Here is a 21,934-nt window from a genome sequence, read left to right on the forward strand (position 1 = left end):
TGAAAGGCAAAGGAAAGAGAGGAAGAGGGAATGGGTGGCAGTCAATATTTAATTATGCTCTAGTGTTTATTTTTGGTTAACTTAACAAAATAAATAATAAAAAAAAAACCAAATGTTTGAGTTTACACTTATAATTATTCCCAAGTACATAAAACAGTTTTGGCTATCTCTTCAACAATATATTGAATGAGCCAAGATTGAATACACTTGGTAGGACACAAAATGATAAAAACAGTTGCCTTTTTTAAAAGCTTACATTGAAATTTCCCCAATTCTAATCTGAAGATAAATGTCAGATTTCCCCATCTAGATAGGATGGAATCATTTGTGGCAGAATAATCCTCCAGCCAAGAGCAAGGAAAGCCAGATTAAATTTTAAAAATCATCTCTTTAAAGACTTCAGAAGGCTGCTTCTTTACAATGACTTGAGCAGCTAAGATTCTGAAGAGAGGTTAACTGGACAGAGTTAGGTTGGAAGTCTGCTGTCATTCTTCCCCCTGAGTTTTAAAGATTCAAGGAATGGGCAATGGGCAGAGAAATCAGGCTTCGACTACACATTAGGTGCCTGTTGGAGGACAGAGAAATCATCTAAGTTTTTGGCAGTTATGTGGGGCTGAAGTGACAAAATTGGATATTTGAGACTTGTTTCCATTTCAAATCACTTGCTAAATCACAAATCTGTACAGGACTTGGAAGTTAAAAAGCTAAGCCCTAAGACCTCTGAAAAGAATAATGGAGTTTTCCATAGTCTTACAATGCTGAGGAGACAAACACTAGAATACAGGATCTGCCAGGAATAGGGCCCCAGTGACTACTCAGCTCTCAGTTTGGGAAGACTCAGCAAAGGTACAGGGGTGAGCCACAAGCAGACAAAGACCAAAACTTCCACCCAGCCTCCCTGGGAGAGAGTAAAAAATATCAGATAGTGATAGAAATGAACAGGAAACATTTTATGAAGTAGGAGAGAAAAGGGACAACTGGTTAAGTGATAACCTTAAGCAGACAAGAAAAGATGTAAACTAATGTGAAATAGAAAGGATGTCCTTAAACAGAAGCATATAAAAAAGAAATAAAGTAGAAAAGGCAGAGTATATGGGTGAAAATGCAGCTAGGCTGGTAGAGACAAGCAGAAATTCTTTTCTCCATCGGGGAGGAGAGGTTGGGTGTGTGAGGAGAAAGGAAAAGATATAACATAGTCCTTTAGAGAGGAGAGTAAATGGACTAACAAAAGGCAAGAAGGTTACCAGGCAACACCAACGGTCTACCTGAAGACACTAGTCACGAAGTTAAGGCAAATTTGTGTGATATTCTCCTGCCATATAATGCTGTGAAGGTGTAGAACAGGAAGAAAGTTAAATTTATAAGGACTAGGCTTTGCTAGGTGAGTAGGACTAAGGATCAGAGGGCCAAGAAAAGTGAGGTTATATTACATGCAAGTGAGTGATAATTATGGTGAGCCACGGAATCTCACCTAGATAAAGAGGTGAGGACAGGAGGGGGTTAAGGGTTAGGAAAAGAGGTGCTAAGATCAATACTACTGGGTGCCAGTAGAGTTGAAAATTTGCTAGAGTTCTAGAATAAGTGAGCTGGGAAGATAATAAGTGGTGGTCATCAAGTGGGATGCTTGAAATTGAGACTAGTGATGATCAAGAATAGGGTATGACCATAGGGTGGATGGCAGAAATAGTATAGAGCACACAATAATTGGAGGAGAGAGATTCAAGGAGATGAGAGGCCAAGATATTGAAAGTATCATTACAGAGATATTTAAATCACCAAGAATTATGACAGGGGTAGGCTGAAGACACAGTGAGATAGCTCCTAAAATCTTTAATAAATGACAGAAGTGACAGCGGAGTGTGTACACGACTGCAACAGGAGTGTTTACTGGGTGATACAATCTGACGCTTGGGCTTCAAAGCTGGAGGTGTTTAAAGAGGAAAAAGGAACAATGATCTAAAAACACGAATGAAGGGCAAGCCTCCAAGCCCAATGGTCTAAATGCTGAGGGAGGGAATACAATCACTCCTTTCTTGAGAGGCCTGCAGTGGAAGCAGTATCCTCAGGGAGGTAATCAGGTTTCAGTTGGAGCAGGAAAGTGTAAGTAATGTTCAGAAAGGAATACACTAATAATCGGATTCATTTACCGGTATTTACTAAAAGGCACTGAATTAGGCACTGGGAATAAAATAGTAATAAAGATGTAATCTCAGCCCTCACAAAACTGTGACTCAAGTAAGAAGTCTCATATAAAAGTGATTACTTTAAAGAATATAACTAAATTTTTATAACAAGCTAACAGTTTTATTAAGAAATGAGGATGCGTATATTTGAAGAATGATGCAACAAAATATGTGATTATCTTAAAATAGCTAATCATTGTGGTATTAATTATAAACTAAAAACAAATTTGAATTAAGCATATGTGGGGTAAAAATCATTTTTAATGGTAAAGAAAGAGGAGAAAATGATAAGTGTATGCTTTTTACAGACACAAGCAATTACCTGAGACAAAGCAGCATCTCGTTCTTGTATCACTGCATTCATTTCTTCTGCAGTTATTCTCTTTCTACATTCCTTGGTCCTGTAGATTCTATCCACAATTACAGCTCCATTCTTCTGAATAGCTATCCCTGTGTCTGCATTGTTTATTCTGTTCAGTAATTCCTGTAATGTCTACCAACACCATTATATGTTAGTCAGACATGAAGTTTTAATATATTTTATTTAATATAGGGTTTTAATTAATAGGCACATGTGAATTGTAAATTGACTGAGTGAAGTTATTGAATTTTCATATTGCAGCAAGGATGTACATTATTAGTGTGTCAATTCTTCTTTTTCCCACATCTTAGTTCTTGAAACCCACTCAATTGAACTTAAGCCTCTAAGATATAAGACTGACATCAAGAAATCTCCTCAGAGAATGGCTTACCATGTCATTTTCTTCAGGGTTAATATTTTCTAGCCTAGGAAAAAGGGACACAGAAAGCCTGATCAGTAGCATTTCCTTAGTGCAGCAAAATGAGTTCGCTTTTTAAATCTTTAGAACCTCAAGTAATTTCATTCGACTAGTCTTTGGAGTCAACCATGACACTGAACATATTAAAGTGCCACCTGCTCGACTCCATCTTTCAATAATGCTCCATATCTTCTGCACTGACTTCAGACTGTTAAGTTATTAATGTTTACTGCTATATATGACTACAAGGATCAATTGTTCATATGTGCTTAGATGAAGAAAGTTCCCCAGTGATAGAAGTACTCATTCTCATCATTATATTTATTCCTGGACTTTCAATTCTTACCAGAAACTGTATTTCCTCTCTTTTTTGGACATCATCACAAATAAAACAAGGCAAGTATTTTTATTACAAAGTTTAACTATGTTCCCTCAAAAGCAGTGACAGTAATTACCACTAAATTTGACCTGAAAATCTGCTGCTACCTGTTTGTTAAAACAAATACACTATATAGAAAGGCTGACTAAAATTGGGCCACATTTCTAGATGACTAATGTTATTTTCTCTTTTTCGTAACATCGATAGAATTATTCAATTTAAAGACAAAAAAGGTAAATTGGTTCCTCTTATACATGCATTTTGACTTACGAGTCATAGTGCTTACTAAAATGCTTGTTGATGTTAGTAAATTGAAGAAATGCAGTAAAAGTAAAGAAACGTTCTAAGTATGTCGACATATTTATAAAGTGTCTATAATATAATTTAGGTAACCATTAATTTGGGTAGATTAAATGAAAATTTTTAATGCATACCAGTGAAATGATACAGATTTTAGAAATGATCTCAATTATTTAAAAACTGTACTGAGAAGTTTAGATAACCAAATTCCTGTCTCAAGTTACCCCCCCATATCTGTGTTCTTATGATTTAACATTTAACACACACACAAAAAGGATACTAGGAAAAGATAACAGAAGACACTTAATAAATTTGTTACAAAATTGTTTCAAACTCCACAGTTCAATCAAATTGCTACATTCATGGAGAGAAAGTGAATCTCAATTTTGTTTTATTATTGTCCTTTATAACTGATAAAAGTATAGTGATGAGTGGTTACGAATAGAGAAATAAAACTTAAAAAAAGTTAAACTCTTGCATCTACTAAATTCTGCCTTTGTGGTGCAAAACCACTCAGAGACAATACGTAAATGAATAGGCATGGTTGTGTTCAAATTTGTATTTATTTAAAAGTTTAGGAAGTATTTGTCACAGATATCAAAGATCAACTACATTATAATTTAGTCTAAAGTAGACTATACAGAGTAGGGATGAGCAAACTTTTTTTGGTAAAAGGTCAGATAACATTATAGGCTTTGCCACATGTTTATTGTTGGCAGCTACTAAATTCTGCCTTTGCAGAGCAAAATTACCCACAGACAACAGGTAAATGAACAGGTGTGGTTTTGTTCAAATAAAACTTTATTTACAAAACAAGTGGAAGGCTGAATTTGCACCACATGTCCTTACTTTGCTGATTCCTGATATAGAGTATTGAAAAATGAGAACAGATCTTTGATGTTAATATACAGTAAATGCTACTTCATTATATTTGACATATTTTTCTGAGCTGGGTCATTCAACATCTAGTTAAAGATTAAAAATCAACAAAAGTGGTTTCCAGAAAATTAAGTTCAGTCCTACAATAAGTACATCACTTACTGTATCACTTAAGAAAACATAAAAATTAAACAACTTATTTTTAGAAAAAAGAAGGCAACTAAAACACCTATACAAGACATTCAATTTTCTATGTAAAATGACTTTTTAGGTTTAAGGTTTACTAGCAGCATGTACAACATATAAAGTTTTACTAGCTTAATAAATACAATGAAGTAGTTGGTATTATATGAAATATAACTGACAAACTGTACATTATATATTATTAGTAAGACGTTTACAATTAAACAAAAGAATCTCATCCTTTCTTAAACTCTAGATTATGCCTACAACAGTCTAACTAGACATAGTCATGATAATTAGTAAGAATATTGCTGAAGTAAATGTACATGGGCTCAAGTTTCAATTGATTTCCTATACCATGCAAATTTTGATTGACAACCTTGCACTCTAAGTGAAAAGACTCATGCATGAAATGTCACATTTCTTGATTTATCCATAAATCGGTCAATATCACATCTTTCCATTCTGAACCTACATTCATTTACCTTGTTCAATGGGAAGAAGTTAAAACCTTGACCTCCAATGATAAAAAGAACTAGTGATCAGCTAATCAGAAAAAGTATGAATTGTTTTTCCCTCTGTCTCACTTCTTATACAGTGGCACCCTCAATATGTTAAAAAATGGTACACCAACAATAACAAGGAGACTGAAAAAAGATCATAATCTCAAAAGTTGGAATGTACATATGCAAACATGTCTTTATTGGCATGCATATGTAAGTGATTTTGACTTGTATCCTTCTTACTTTTTCATAGTTTTAGATAAAAGCAAAAGGGACAAAGAAAAAAAGCACTGAAAACTGAAGCGGTAAGGGAAAGTAGAGAAGTAGCAGAATGAGAAGACAAACATAACAGAAAGATGCAAAGTAGATCAGAATTGGCAAAAATGATGACAGAAAAAATAAGAAAGGAATCTGCAGATTACAGGAAGCAAGATACCAACTAATATATATAAAATACATAAATAACAAGGTTATACTGTATAGAACAGGGAACTATATTCACTATCTTGTAGTAACTTATGGTGAAAAAGAATATGAAAATGAATATATATATATATATATATATATATATATATATGTTCATGTGTGATTGAAGCATTATGCTGTACATCAGAAATTGACACAACATGGTAAACATGGTAAAAGAAAACAGATTACAGGAAGCAAGAATAAGGAATTAAAACAAAAAGAGATGTGATATAATTTACATAATTTCATCTTATACTTACGCCTCTAAATATAGCTTTCAGTCAAGCAAAACCCAGTTATAAGTTGGTACTATTTACACAAGGATTTAGTCTAAAATGCACTATTAAAAGTTCAGAGCCTACAGACTTCAGCTAGGTAGAAAGGAACCTCCATAGTGCCATTTAAAGCTATACTGACATACTATTCTTTTTTTGCTGTGGTTGTTCTTGATTCTTATGTATGGTTTTTCCTGATCCCCTCATTTGAACCCCTAGACTATATATAATATAGTAGGAGCTGTCTATAAGCTTTTCTTAGGAACCAGTAATTCTTTATAGCAATTAATATTATTTTAAATACTTACATAATTATTTACTTAATGTTGATCTTCTTAACTAAATTGAGACAATAATGCTGTGTTTCTGGAAGCTAACAGTGTACCTAACACATAGCATATATTCAATAAATAGTTATTGAATGGATTAACTAACTAAAAGAAAAGTCTTGGGATGGGATTGAGTGTTTTCCTTTTCTCCCTTTCCCATTCCTCCCTCAATATGAATGCCACAAAGAACAAAATGAAAAAGCCTTTGCCTCAAGGAACCCTAATTTTCATGTATTATAATAAGAACTATAACAAGCATATGTACAAATTAAATGCACAATGGAGGGTTAAAAAAATTAGGGAAGAAGGATAGGCTCAATTTAGATCCATCATTTAAAGAGACTGGAATGAAGAAAACTAAGAGACCAATTTAATAGGGGTTCTGATAAGAAGTTTTGGTTTGGATATCTGGGTGGATTGTCGTGCCACTGATCGGTACAGGGAATTGAGGAGGATCAGGTTTTAAGAATGGATTAATATTCCACTTTGGATACGCTAAGTTAGGGTTGTTTGTATAGATCTGAGATACATAAGTCTTACATATGTAAGTGACTGACCATGTCTCTTTGGGCAAGTAGTCAACCACTCTAAGTTTTTTCACCTACAGAACCTGAATATCACCTACCTCAATGAGTTGTGACATTGTTTAAAAAACTGATTTGTTATCTTTAAGGAGTGAATTTTATTTCTGAAAATCAGTAAAATCCAATTAGAAGTAAATTTCATGAATAAAATTGGTGCTCAATCTACATAAAAGATGCATGGTCGTAAATTATGTGTTAAGTACAGTAGTGTGCAGCAGTTGATAAACTGAAGGATATAGTACTTGCAAATCCCTAGAGAGCTCTAAAGTTATTAATGGCTACATTACTGAAATAAGAAAAAAAGGTAACTATTTTGAAAACTATGCTTAAAAACATTTGGCTGCAGCAAGTGTTTTTGTTGACATAAACAGATTCTGAAAGTGTATGGAAAGGCAAATGTATCATAATAATCAAAATAATTTTATAATAAAGTTTATCCCATTTCAAGAATTACCATATAGATTCAGTAATCAAGAATATGTGGTATTGGCAAAGGAACACACAGATCAATGGAACATAAAAAGAAAGTCCAGAAATGATCACCCTGACACACAAAAGAAATGATTTTTAAAACAAGGATGCAAAGGAATTAGTGGAGAAATAATAGCCTTTTCAACAAATGGTGCTGGAATAAATAAATGTCCATATTTCAAACAAAAAGGAAACCTCTAAATGCATCACATGCAATCTTACACAAAAGTAAACTCAAAATAGATTACAGATCTAAAAGTAAAACATGAAATTTATAACTTCTAGACGAAAACACAGGAGAAAAATATGTGTGACCTTACATACGGCAATGAGTTTTAGATTCAATACAGAAAGTACAAAACATGAGAGAAAAAAGTCAGTAAATTGGATTTTATTAAAATAAAACCACATATCTGAAAAGGGACTTAACATTCACAATGTATAAAGAACACTTAAAATTAACAGAAAGAAAACAAATAACCCAATTTGAAAAACTGGTCAAATATCTGAACACCTCCAAATAAGATATACAGGTGGCAAATAAACATATAAAAAGAAGCTCAATATCACCTGTCATTAGAGAATGGTTAATGTCCAAAACAAGAAACAAGACAAAAACGACAGCTCCAAATGCTGCCAAGGATAGTGAGAAACAGGAAGCCTGAAGCATTGCTGGTGGGATGGGGCATATCCCTATGAACCATGACCCTGTTGGTAGTGCTTCTTGTAGTGTCAGAAACTAAGAAAGTGATCAAAAATCAAAAGGATGGGGACATGACAAAGGGATATAGGAGCCACCTGAAAGAGTTTCCAATGGCCAAAGCTGGAACACCCCAAGCAACAAAATAAAAAACACAGCATTAGGTTATAAGACAGAGTAATAGATGACTATCAATGAATAAGTCCATACTGTCATAAATAATGAAATAAACAAATGGGTGATCTTCTGTACTGAAGAATTACAAATATTTTATGCAGATATTCTTCCCTGAGGGGAGAACTCAATTAACCTCCAGCTCACCTTCCCAAGCCCCATCCTTGAGTATGGGCTACACTTTAGTGATCTGCTTCAAAGAGTAGAGCATGAAAGGGAAATGTAGGTAACCCACACTGGAGAAACATGGCAAGCACTGCCTTGGCCAGGTGACCAAGATTAGCATCACTGGCCGTAAGTCATGTTGATAGAATATAACCTTGAAAAGATGTGAGGAAAACGGCATTTCACTCCTGTACTATTCGTCCCATAAAACCAATACCTCAGAATAACCACGAGGAAAACGTCAGAAAAACTGAAATTGAAAAACATTCTACTCCTGAAAACTGTCAAGTCAGCCAAAACAAGGAAAGTTAGAGAAAATGTCACAGAACAGAGTAAGCAATGGAGATACAGCAACTAAATGTCTACTGAATCCTGGATAGGATCTTGGAAAATAAGAAGGACATTACAGTAAAGAGTGGCCTTTAGTAAACAGTTATGTAACAAGGTTGGTATCTCCCCTGTGACATAGGTATCATCATAATGTAAGATGTTAGCAATAAGGGAAACTGGGAACTCTACTATCTTCACAACTTTTCTGTAAATCTAAAAGTATTCTAAGATATTAAGAGTTCATTGGTGGAAAAAAGGAAGTTCAAGTAAAGAGAGGAGTGAAATCTGAACACAGAAATACATTTATCCCATCATAAAACCACTTGAACAGAAGATAAAAATTAATCAAACAGTAAAGGAAGTAAGACATCACGTAGTAAGTTTTTAAAGTAGGCACAGGGAAGAAGGTGAAAAAATAATGCTGAACAGGTTCAACCAACTTCTCCTTTTACACATGAAAACAGGTATTGAGAAAAGACAGTGATCTCACCAAATTCTGGGAATTTTTCACTAATACCATACAGCTTGGAAATAACCTGAGAGACCAATGAGTTGAGTAGACAGCCCAGAAAAAAGAAAATCTTCCTGCATTACTGAAGAATCTTTACAGAGGAAGCAAGAATCATCAGAGCTGGTCATTTTCTAATACACTTGTAGAACAAAAGTCCAAAAGGTAATACTCTGTCGAGTCAGGATATCCACAAGACCAGACAGAGTGAACCCAGAGTACAGAGCTAAACACCAAACAAAATCCTATAAGCAGAGGACAGAATCTCAAACAACAGGGGCATACAGTCCCAGAGAAGTCTTCCCAATCACTACTCCCACCCCACTGCCCTTGGGCTATATAGAAAGATGGTCCAGAAGCAATAAATACCTAGCCAAGAATCAGAGGAGCTAAATAGATTTCAAATAATATGAAATGTTTATCAAAGAAAATTCACTTGCACCATAGCAGAACAAAGAAATGTTCTTGACAATTTAAGCATGAGCAAGATGAAGAGAAATGACATGTCAACTATGAATTCACCACAAACACATGACAAAACATCATACAAAAGAGATAAAGATGATAATACAAAAGATAATATAAACTGAGGGAAAGAAGAAAATTTTCCTATCAGTGGTTGGCATTTTAGAAAAACAAGAATAACATGAATTCAGTAAAACAAAGTTCAAAGAGAAGATGTCAAAACAAGAGTGAATAAATAGGGAAGTTAAAAACAAGACCTAAAATTTACATAGTTATAAAAATAAAGAAAAGAAAACTTAAGGGAACAAACTGAGCACAGTAAACAAATAAATATTTAATAGATGAAATATGAAGAACAGGGATTAAATAACTATGAACAGATAACAGGTAGGGATAGAAGTGCTCTAAAAAAAATAACTGAAGTCCCTAAAATAGAAGATTAATAAATCTAAAATTTCCCTGAAATAAAGGAAGAATCAAATAGCCTTTAGAAAGGCATGCTGTGGCTCCAAAGATATTACAGAACAACCAACACAAACATCCTGATTTAAGTTCTTCTACTTCAAGAATAAAGAAAGAACCCTTCAGGTAGCCAGGCAGAAAAAAAAACCCAAAAATCAAAACCAAAAAAACTACCTATAAGTGAGGAAAAGAAATCTGATTGACCTCAGAGTTCTTTTCAGCCAAACTCAGTGTCAGAAAAGTAACATTTTTACAAACTTTAGAATGAAAAAAAATTTGAGTCAAGAATTTTATTCATAACCAATTTGAATATAAAGATAATACACAGCCAGTCTGAAGTATGCTAAATTAGAGAATAAAGTATGTGTAAATCCTTCCTTAAAAAACTATTTGAAAGGGAAATTTAGCTATCCAGGAAGTCCCAACAATAAAGAACCCAGGTGTAAAAATTCCATATACAATAAAAGTTCCAATAATGATTCTTCAACCCTTTCAAATATAAAATTAAGAGTAAATAAGAGGGACACTTTGGCTATAGAATCCAATACAACTTTTACAAATATTTGTAAAGAAAAAGAAAAAAACGGAGTTTAAAACTGTTATTTATTTCATAGTTAAGAGTCAAATGATAGCTTAACTAAAACACTCTATAAAAAAATTGATGATTCCAATAACTTAATGTTTTCCAAAGTCTCTTTTCTTAAATTTAGAAGACTCTTTAGGGAATTAATACATCTTACTGAGAGAAAATACTGCATGAAGTTCAAAAATTCTTCAGTTTCACTTCAGTTGATTGTGACTCAAATTTGAGTAACATCTAACTTGCTATGAGGCAAGTACTTCTCAATATTTATTAAATCATTTAGTCTTCATAACAAACACTATAAAGTAGGCACTATTTATCCATTTTGTAGACCAAAAAGCTGAGTCTCAGAGACTCTGAGCAATTTGTCCATGGCTGTACAGCCAGGAAGCAAGAGTCAAGATTCAAAGACAGGGACCGGGGTCTGGAATGTCTGCTCTTCATCTCTACACTATAATGTCTCTCCAATAAAACAACATGTAGAAAACGAGATTTTTATCAAACTAATTCTATGTATGCATCTATTCAACCAACATCCATCCTTCCAGATAGTAGTATTAATGTAAGCAAAGAGAAGTGTTTGGAATAATGTTTCCCCATTGACAGAGATAGTTATTTGGGAGTGGGCACTGGGGAATTTAGCTAATTTTTTGTTTCTTATTTTTATTAGTCAATGAATTTAGTGTTAGTCTCTATCAGTCTTAAAAAAAAGCCATTAATATAAACAAAAAACAAATCACATTACCTAATCAGTCTGAACACTGCAATATTAATTATTTAATGACTTTTTGTCTCACTAATAAACCATCATGTTTTAATTAGTTCTTTATAGTGATTCCCTCACAGAGCCTAGCACAATGTTGCACAGAGCAAATATTCAGTAAGTATATTGAGGGATCGATATAAAATATTCAATTACTACAGTCCACCTATCCTGCAGGTAACCTATTTCGAGAAACTCTAGGGCCTTTCTAACCAAAGTAGACTCCTCAGATTAGCATCATTTGCATCGCCTGGGAGCTTGAAAAAAGGCAGAATCTCAGGCTCCACTCCAGACCTACTAAACAAGAATCTGCATTTTAATAATATTCTCCATGTGACTGGAATGCACATTAAAACTGGAGAAGCACTTATTTTTAGAGCACTGTTTCTCTAAGTGTGGTTCATTATTTACCTATATCAGAATCACCTGTATTGCTTGTTAAAAATGCATATTCTCAGGCTCTCCCCTATTTCAGGTGTGATTTAAGTTTAAGACCCACAGCTAAAAGAAGTAGAAAGTAGTGAAGAATAGGAAAAAGCATATTAAGCAGAAAGCAGTAAAAGAATCAGAGAGAGCACTGAAATAAATCAAGAAGGTGATAGTAAGGAGAGGAGAGAGTAGTCACAAAGGAAAGTAAGCACAATGACAACAGAACTATGAAGAAGTAAAGAAGGTAACTGTACTGAGAATGTCATGCCTTTCTTTACTTGTCTTTCTTTCTGTTTTTTTTTTTAAGTCACTCTTAGCCCTGACATGCAAACCATTAGCATGGCAAAAGTATTTTTTTTTTAAGACTGTGGAATATGGAATTTTCCAGTGTAACATGTAAGAATCAGTAACATTTTTGAACATGTAACCACCATATAATCCATGCACTTTATAAATGCCCCAATGTCATTCCACGTAGTTTTAAATGTATACTTACACTTTTAGAGACATTTCCATGTGTTTGGCTCGTGCAATTGCTTCATCTCTCTCCTCATTGGCTAACTGCAGTCGAGACATAACAGCTTCATCACGTTCTTTCTGTGCAAAGTACACTTCTTCAACCAGAGCTACCAAAATATATAATTCATAATTCATTAGATAAGGGAGAACAAAATACTTTTAGCAGAATCAAAAGAAAAAATAATAAACATTATTTTCAAGCTCCTGCAAAACTGAGACCACTTCACACCTATAAAAGCAAAAATTAAAAGGTCAAATAATAAAAAAATACTTAGATGACATCTAAAATCCGTGCTATGGTTTACAAGGCCTAGTGCACTCTCCCAAAATTCTCACCCTCTCTCAGCCACATTGTGTTCCAGCCACATTGCTGTTGTTCCTCTAATACTTTTACAGCCTTTGCACTGTTTTTCCTTCTGCTTAATCTACTTCCCAGTACATATAGGGTGTCTCTTCCTTTATTTCAATGTGCTAAAATAGGAGTTATTTTAAAAGGTCTTTTCTGACTACCCTTTCTAAAATAGTCTGCTCTATACCTCATCTGCCAAGTCACCCTTTGCTCTGATACAGCTGTATTTTACTTCTAGCAAAAGCAATCTATCCATATACCTACCAACCTACCAAATTTTTGGCCTATTTTAAACAGTGAAGTCACTAATAAAAGGTATAAAAATGCAATAAATTGGCACTAAATAAGCTGCAAAAAGAACACTTGCTTTCAATATAAGAGCTGAAACAAGCAGGCAGAGTGTGGTCTTAAGATGATCAGGTTGTTTTTTTCTTCTTGGTTTGTTATCTTGGTAATTTTGATAGATTTTTTTTTTAAACGGTAAACCAACCTTGCATTCCACAAAATGAATCATAGTTCCAAATGCAAACCCTAAAACTGTAAAAGTTCTGCAAGAAAATCTCTCTCACTTTAGGTAGGTAAAGTTTCCTAACAATACCAAAGCATAATCCAATTTTTTAAAATTAGTAAGTAGGGCTTCAATTTAATTCAATTAAAAATTTCTACTCTACAAAAGACACTGATAAGAAAATGAAAAGAAAAGCCACTTACAAGAAAATCATTGCAAAGCAAACACCTGATAAAAGACTTGCATCTAGAACATAGTTTTAAAAACTCTCAAAGCTCAATAATATCGAAACAAAAAAACAACTAAAAAGGGGGGAAAAAACCTAAACACTTTACTACAGTAGATATATTGATGGTGAATAAGTCCCCCCAAAAGTGCTCAATTTCTTTATTCGTTAGAGTAAAGCAAATTAAAACTATAAGATAGACATGACATACAGATGACCGTTGAACAATGCCAGGTTAGGGACTGCCCCCTCCTACCTCCTGCAGTTGAAAATCCATGTATAACTTTACAGTCGGCCCTCTGTATCCATGGTTGCAGAACCATGGATCATAGCACTGTGGCACTTTTTTTTTTTTAATGTGTGTATAAGTAGATCTAGAGTTCAAAATGGTTTTGTTCAAGGGTCAACTATACATACCTATTTAATGGCTTACATGAAAGATTAATTAAAGATGTTGGCAAGGATGTAGAACAACCTGGAACTCTCATACACTGCTGGTAGGAATGTGTAATCATATTTTGTCGGTTTCTTTAAAAAGTAAACATACACCTACCATAAGATTCAGCTGTACTACTCATAAGTATTTTCCTAGGAGAAATTAAAGCATCTGTCCATACAAAGAATAAAACACAAATATTCATAGCATCTTTACTTACAATAGCCAAAACCCAGAAACAATCCAAATTTCTAGTAACAGATGAATGGATAAAGAAACTGTATGACAAATTGTGCTACAACAAATGGATATCCATATGCATAAAATCAAATTCTTTTAAACAACAGTTTAGATAAGGTTAAGAAATTCTTGCTATGAACACAGCTTCTGGAAGACCCAGTACTTTCCAGCACAATTTTCATATGTATTTTTTAAGGCAGTATCATTACCACTACGTGGCTGGCTATGGCTATACTACTCTGCTACCATGTATTAATTTACCATGCTGTGTTGAAAGAAACTTCTGCCCGTAATCCAGTACACAATAATGAGCTTTATTTTCCTCTTCCAATTGTATACAATCTCCTAGGAAGGATATTCATAACACTTTAGAGAAAATATTATGAAGAATATAGGCTTTGATTCAGATTCAAGGTGTTATCATACTAAGCTAGGCAACTTGGTTGTTTTGTATTTCTTAAAAGTATTTTAGTCACTGCTCAGTTATATAAAATGGATATAATACCATTATTTATGGTTATTAGGGGAAATTAAATAAGATAATATATAAAGGCTCTTGGTCAAATAAAGTGGATTCTCAACAAACATTAGTTCCATGCCGCCATTACCATCATCACTCTCAATCCACAGAATCACAACTTGGCTTCATTTCCAGACATATTCAAAATGTGATTGATTAATTTGGACCATTTATGTCTCTATCCATTTCAAAATTCCATACATTTTAGCCTTTTTCACTGGCATGCAAAAATTATGCATGAATGGAAAGAAATATTATTTGGAACATGTTCTATATGGCATACTTCAGTATAATGACAAGTTTGTATAAAATACCATGATATTCTAAGATATTTAAAAATTTTTACATTATAAAATACTTCTAATTTGTGGGTCAGACAGAATGAACAAAACGATGCTAAATAGTGATCTTAGTACAGATTAACATGTATGTCATATTGTCCTGAAATATTCTGGCAATATGAAAGGTTAAAACTCTTATTACTAAATTTTAAATGCCAGTAGGCTTCCTATCACTTCTGTATAGTGGGATGAGATCTTTACAAAGTGACATTTAATGTAAGCTATGTTCCACTTTATATACAATAACACTTAATGAAAGAGGTAAAGCTGGTAATATCAGGGACTTTAATAAGTATAGTTGTCCTATGCTTAAAGGTAAATGCTTTATATCAAGGGTCTATTTGGTCCCATATAATCAAAAGAAAACATTTTTTTCTTCTATAATGCTGCACAAACTCTAAAGATATAATGTATGTATTTAAAGGTATAGTCTAAGGTTAAATTTTAAAATTCCATAAACACACACACACAAAATCTGATCATACATTTTATAAACACTAAGAAAAGCTTTCCAAAATTAAGGTATTATGAAATGCTAATTTTTAACACCTATTCGGTTATACGTGAAATTTGTTGATTATGAAAAACTTGATTCTTTCTAGAATTAAGTACTTCTAAAGAATCAATATGCAATTCTCAAACATTTTTAGTAAAGAAAACTTAATTGTAAACACTGAGCTTTTCCAAGGTAGATGACTATTACAAAGTTCACTAGAAAATCAATATAGCATTTTAGTTGGAATTTGCTCATTAAACACCCACAGCTCTAATGCAAATTATGATGGAATGAATAAAGCAAATACACATGCTTCTTTCTTTTTATTAAATGTAAAATCTACTGTTAATTGCATCTCGTATGTCATACAAACTTTTTTCCTTAACTATTAAATAGAAGCTTTAACAAAAGTCATTAGAGATTCTCTTTCTTTGACTTGAATAAATTTCAATATTTGTTCAGTAAAGGTTCACAGCAGTTAAATTACATTAACAAATATTATTAGCTACTATGTAAGCCAACCAAGTAAAATACTTATATTGTAGGTAAAACAAATCATTGGGTGTTTACAATAATATTTGGATATCTCCATTTTTAAACATGGTTATCAAATATCCTATAATTCTTAGTCAAATGAGAAAGATTCAGAGAGGATTACCCCGACCACCCACCCCCAAATACTCAAATTTGTTTAGTAAGCTAATTGTTTTCTAATATGGACAAAAGTAAATATGAAGAAGCTGAACCATACTAAGCATGAGTTTATTGAGTCAAGACAGAGTACATATTTTCTTAGGAGAATCCAAGTCTATTGACAAACCTATATTCTACACTACTCAAACTACTTTAAAAAACAGTAGAAGTGAGACAGTATATTGGAAAACATTCTAGTTTAAACATTGAATCATGATTCTCTAAATAACATAATTTGGAGTACAGACATTCCTCAGGAAAAAGAATCCATTTGTTAACATCCTCAAGGTAGTTATGTAAATAGAAAAGGCTGAACTAAAAAGAGGGAAGAAGAAATCATTAGGATTTGAATTTGAAACATATAAAATAATCACTGACTATAATTCAAGTTACAAAATTCTAAGCAACAAATATAATATAGATAATAGTTTTGTAAGACTTTACTATATATAAAAGAATTTCAGATTGTCTGAGTGTTTTACTACTGTTCTTTTACATGATGTTAAATGTATTCCTTGCAAATGTGTAGTCTTTTATGAAACCACCACATATATATTCCAGAACTACAAACATTACACTATGTTTTAATTTCCTTAAAATTTGTAATTTCTCTTTCTTTGCATAAATTGTTTATTGGAAATTTAAACACAGATGGTAAATGCCACACACCAGTAGAAAATTAATCAACCTACTCCCAAGTAGTTTGATGGCTCTATTTTAGGCATTACAGTGCTAGATTCAACTTAGTTCTTCAGAACTTCTTTTACAGACTAGACTATTGTTTCCTAAAACTGGATTTGAATGTTCAGTATTTTACATAATTACTCTGTAAATAACTTTTTCTGATTAAAAAATAATACATCGTAAAAATTTGGAGACATAAATGTTTTGCATAGTTTAGTAACTTTCTGTGTATATTTAAACAAACAATATATGTTCTTCAGTATTCTGTATTCTTCAAAGTATAAAATAGTGCATAGAATTTTACCATTTTGACATGCCATATTTGATTGAACTAAGTAGCTCCTAAAATTAAGATTTTACACTGTTTCTAATTATTCACTATATGAACAACACTGTAATGAACATCTTTGTCCACAAATCTTTATGTATATACATAGGTAATTACTTAGGAAAATTCCTAGAAGTATGATTACTACATTAAGTCAGCTTTTTAAAAGCTCTTAATATAGGCTTTCAAATTTTCCTCTGTAAACTTTCTATAATTTATACTCACCAATAGTATAGAAATGACAAAAGATTAATTAGAAAATCACATAAAATACTAAGTTTAAGTAGCAAAACTATGAAAAAATAACTCTTTTTTGGCAAAACCTTCAGTTATTATATACATGCATTTAATACAGATAATTCAAAGACTACATAAGAAGACTTTATAAAAATATCCTATTTACATTCAAACATTTAATATATCTGGTATTAGCACTATAATTTTTAATGTGAAAGAGATAAACTTCCCTCTGAAGCATTAAAATTAGTATCAGTTACTTTATGTACTTTTGAAATACAATTTTAAGGAAGATCTGACTTATTTTCTGCACAGAATATCTACTTTAAATTTTAACAGACACGAATATGAAAATTCTGTGAAATATAACTGTTTCCTATACTTTTTCTAAGATCATTTCTTCTGTAGAGTTAATTAAACATATGGAAAAAGTTTTAAGAATCATTTTCTGAAAAGCTTTCTGTTATTTTTGTTTTAAGTATCTAATTATAAGATATGCTCTCAAACGCCTGATATCATGCTGAAGTCCACAGTGTGCCACACCTAAAAATGTTTCCAACTGTTGACTGTTATCCATAATGGTTTCCCTATTTCCTCAATGCTTATTTTTTTTTTCCAGAAAAATACAACAAGGAAGGATGTTACAAAATTTGCCACAATCTATCTATAAGCATTACTTGACCTGGCACTCATGGTAATTAATTCTGATTCATACCCACAGGATTCTGCAGCCAAAGATAATAATATATTCAGTGTTCTACCTATTGATATTTCTAACTGCTGTATTTCAGAGATGGGCCTTTTTATTTCTGTCTGAAATGAATGGTCATATTCTTGAAATCCTTCTTCCTTCCAAATTAAAAAATATATAAATAGATACATATATACAGATATAGATATATATGAAATGCTCCATTATAATTTAATAGTTACTGCATTTGTTAGATTAAAGGCTATCATATTTTAATAATGCCCATTAGATATACAGAAAAAAAGGATTCTAACATGTATTATTTCTTAAAAATAAATACTATGCTATTTTCTATTCTTCTGATATATAGAACCAACTCACTTTTGTTCTTCTTAATCATTAGATGGTCAGTATCGTCTGAGGTATGGTGTAAGGTAATAATTTTTTTTCACATGAGAACAATGTAAATATTTTCTACTATACAACAATTTTTATTTTTCCATGTTCATTAGTTGGGATGTCTTAATGTATTTGCTATAACAGTAGATTATATATCTATACTTTTAACATTTACATATTAACCTGAATAGAAATACTCAAGTTACAAGTTTCAGGGATTCTATGTTCTGACGCTTTGGACAATCACAATTAAACTCATCTCCTCCCTACCAAAAATAAATTAACATTCTCTGTATTAAGATGAGCTTTATGATATTTTTTTAATTTACAACTATCAGTCTAAATTTGGGTACACAGAAAAGAACCTATATTTGAAGATTAAAAAGCAGATTAAATGCTTGCAGAATCAGTAAGGTAAACTAAGCAAATTACATAATCATTAAATTATGTGTAAAATGTAACTTGATAGATCGACAGACAGACAGACAGACAGACTGATTTATAAGCATAAGACAAGGAACTAAGGAGTTCTTTTGGCTAAAACCCAATATTGGCCTTATTTCAGTTTAATTGGAAGAGGATCTCAAATTCATCTTCTCCATGAGATATCAGGAACCTGGATTTCTCTTTGTACCAAAGGTTAATAAGAAATGTGTCTGCAAAAGTCAAACAGCATTAAATACCAAAAACTGATTATTATTCTACAGGAGTTGTTCTGTCATTCATAATCTCTCCATGCTTTAACCTTCCACAGCTAATCTTTAATGGATGACATGCAAGAAAGAAAAATAACTAACATATAGAGCAGAGACTTTAAAGTGAGCATTCAAGAAATAGAAAAATAAGATTTTTAAAAAATATAAATATTTAAAATATCACAAAAATAACATAAAAATTTAGATAGATATACCATTGTGTAAAAATTTAAACACCATCTGTATGCTGCAAATGCAATAGATTAATAAAAATTAAGAGACATTAAACACTAGATAATGCCCACTGAGACAGTTTTGGAAAAAAGAAAGGTTTATTTAAACAAATTATTTTTAAAAGTTATAACCACATAACTGACCTAAGAGTAACGTAATGGATGCAAATCAGGTCATAAAATACTATCTCTTACTATCAAACTCAATTTAAGTAAAAGAAATTTTGAAGTGTTTATGGTTTAATCACTTTATTTAAATGAGAAAAGATACTTACCCAAAGGACAGAGTCAGTGTTTCTCCTGCACTACTCTAAAATATCCCCTGGTATTTAAATAATTTTCAAATAATATTATCCAAAGGTGTTATAATGAGTTAAAAAACAGTAAGACCTACTTATCATATTTTCCCCTTATTTTCCTTTTTGTAGAGAGCTAAGATTTCTTTTTCATATTTTCAAACTTTCTAAAGAAGGTTAAATGTTAAAATCAAGGAAAACTAAAAAATGTGAGGATAAAATGAAAAAAAAAACTTTGTAAACTATTTTAGCAAGGAATATATATCAATTCTTTGTGAAACAAAATCATATATAAATAGCTATGATATATGTATATTAGATACAGTTTGATATGCCATTAGATCAAGAAGTCTTGAGAAAACAAGATGGTGACATCATCTTATCATCATAATTACCATTTATTGAGTACCTTCTAGTGGGTTAAGTACTTCATAAACACTATCTCACCTAAATGTCACAGCAACCTATAAAGCAGGTTTTAAGCAAATTTTTGTGAAGCTGTCACTTACACATGGTAAGCGGTAAAAAGATTAGAACAAAGGTCTGAATCCGAAGTCTGAGTATTTAACCACTACCTACCACAATGGTGTATTATGAATAAGAAGTGACTGCAAAAAAAAGATATGTTTGAAATACGAAATCTATTTTATTTGCTGATATATATTCAGGGCCTAACACAGTGTCAAGTACAAAACACCCCCTCAAGAAATATTTCTTGCTTAATTTTTGAAGAAGTTAGCATAGTTCCTATAAAGTGCCTACTAAAAACAGTATCTATAGTGACAATGATGATGACGGTATTGATGATGGCAAAAAAGGAGGGGAAGGTAAAAAGGATAACCATTTGAGATTTTATCATGATATACGATACAACTGAGTTTCAAAGTCTCATGAGATCACATTAGAATGAAATTATGTAAAAACAGGGAAGCAAAGGAAACACTATTGTAACAGTCTACATGAAGGTTTATTATAGGTATACATTAGATTAAAGCCCAAATCCTTTGTATCCCATTTCTTTTATTTTGGATTCATGTTTAAGTAACATGTATAAGTGCTAATAAATATATATATCTCAATGGTAATTTTTCTCATCATCCAATCCTCTGTTCCCCAATTTTTTTTTACTTTTCTGTTTATATCCCTTTTAAAATCTATTAATAATGAACTATTAATTTAATTAAAAGCTAAACAGAACAAAAAAACATTCTTTGACGTCTGACATTATCAAAGGTTTAAGAACTTCATAAGGATAAAAATTTTCAAATATTAACATTAGCTACAACTGACTGAGTGCCAGTTATATACTAGGTGCTTTTCTACATTATCTCTAATCCTTAAAATAATCTGGTAAATTAGTTAATATTCATATCTTACATGGGAGAAAGTAAACCTGGAGAGGTTAATAAGTAACTTGCCTGCAGGCACATAGTTGGTATTAAGTGTCAAAGCTGTGATTTGAACCTCAGTCAATCTGATTCCAAGACTTTTCATCTTCACATTGTTTCAATCTGACTTACAGAGCACTGGGCACATTTTGTTTTATATGGTTTTGATTATACCAGATTCTTATTCTTATAATTTATACAACCAGATGGGGAAACAAGATGGACTAACATATACAAGTTACATAATAAATATAAAGACATAAAATAAGTAAAAGGGAAATTTGAAAGACAAGAAAAATGGCACAGGTAAAATAGTAAGATTTGATCAAAGACATCATTTGAATTTCATAAAACTTTGGTTTATGTGGTCTTTATCTATCAAACCTATCACAGAAATTATTTTAAGATTAGAGAGCAAGTAACTTATAAAAAAAATCACACCTTTTAAAAGTAACATTTACTTTTTCTAATACTAAATCTAATCCACACTCATTGCAGAAAATCTGAAAAGACAGAAAACTGATAATTGAAGCATTAATACATCCATTAATACTAGCAAAATTTGACTCATTTTATATTACATACATGTACATTATTTTTAACAAAAATTATATCATAAATGCAGTTCCCCCTACATCTTTCAATTAGTCATAAATATTTTCACTTATCATCAAATATTCTCCAGATAGGGTTTTGATGTCCATAGCATAAATGTACCTGAATTTATTTAACCATTGCCTTAT

General features: G+C 32.0%; 1 protein-coding gene across 6 annotated transcripts in view; it reads right to left on the minus strand.

The window, feature by feature from the left end:
- Nucleotides 1-21,934, minus strand: part of MIPOL1 (mirror-image polydactyly 1) — a 266,078-nt gene that overhangs the window by 171,681 nt on the left and 72,463 nt on the right. For all 6 annotated transcript variants that reach the window (XM_045504304.2, XM_010967039.3, XM_045504303.2 and 3 more), the window contains 3 exons: nucleotides 12,409-12,538; nucleotides 2,936-2,969; nucleotides 2,506-2,676 (listed from right to left, as the gene is read on the minus strand). In XM_045504304.2, coding sequence (XP_045360260.1) covers nucleotides 2,506-2,676; nucleotides 2,936-2,969; nucleotides 12,409-12,538 — 335 coding nt within the window. The remainder of the gene's footprint in view (nucleotides 1-2,505; nucleotides 2,677-2,935; nucleotides 2,970-12,408; nucleotides 12,539-21,934) is intronic.

Source organism: Camelus bactrianus, chromosome 6, assembly GCF_048773025.1.
Source record: "Camelus bactrianus isolate YW-2024 breed Bactrian camel chromosome 6, ASM4877302v1, whole genome shotgun sequence".
Taxonomy (NCBI): domain Eukaryota; kingdom Metazoa; phylum Chordata; class Mammalia; order Artiodactyla; family Camelidae; genus Camelus; species Camelus bactrianus.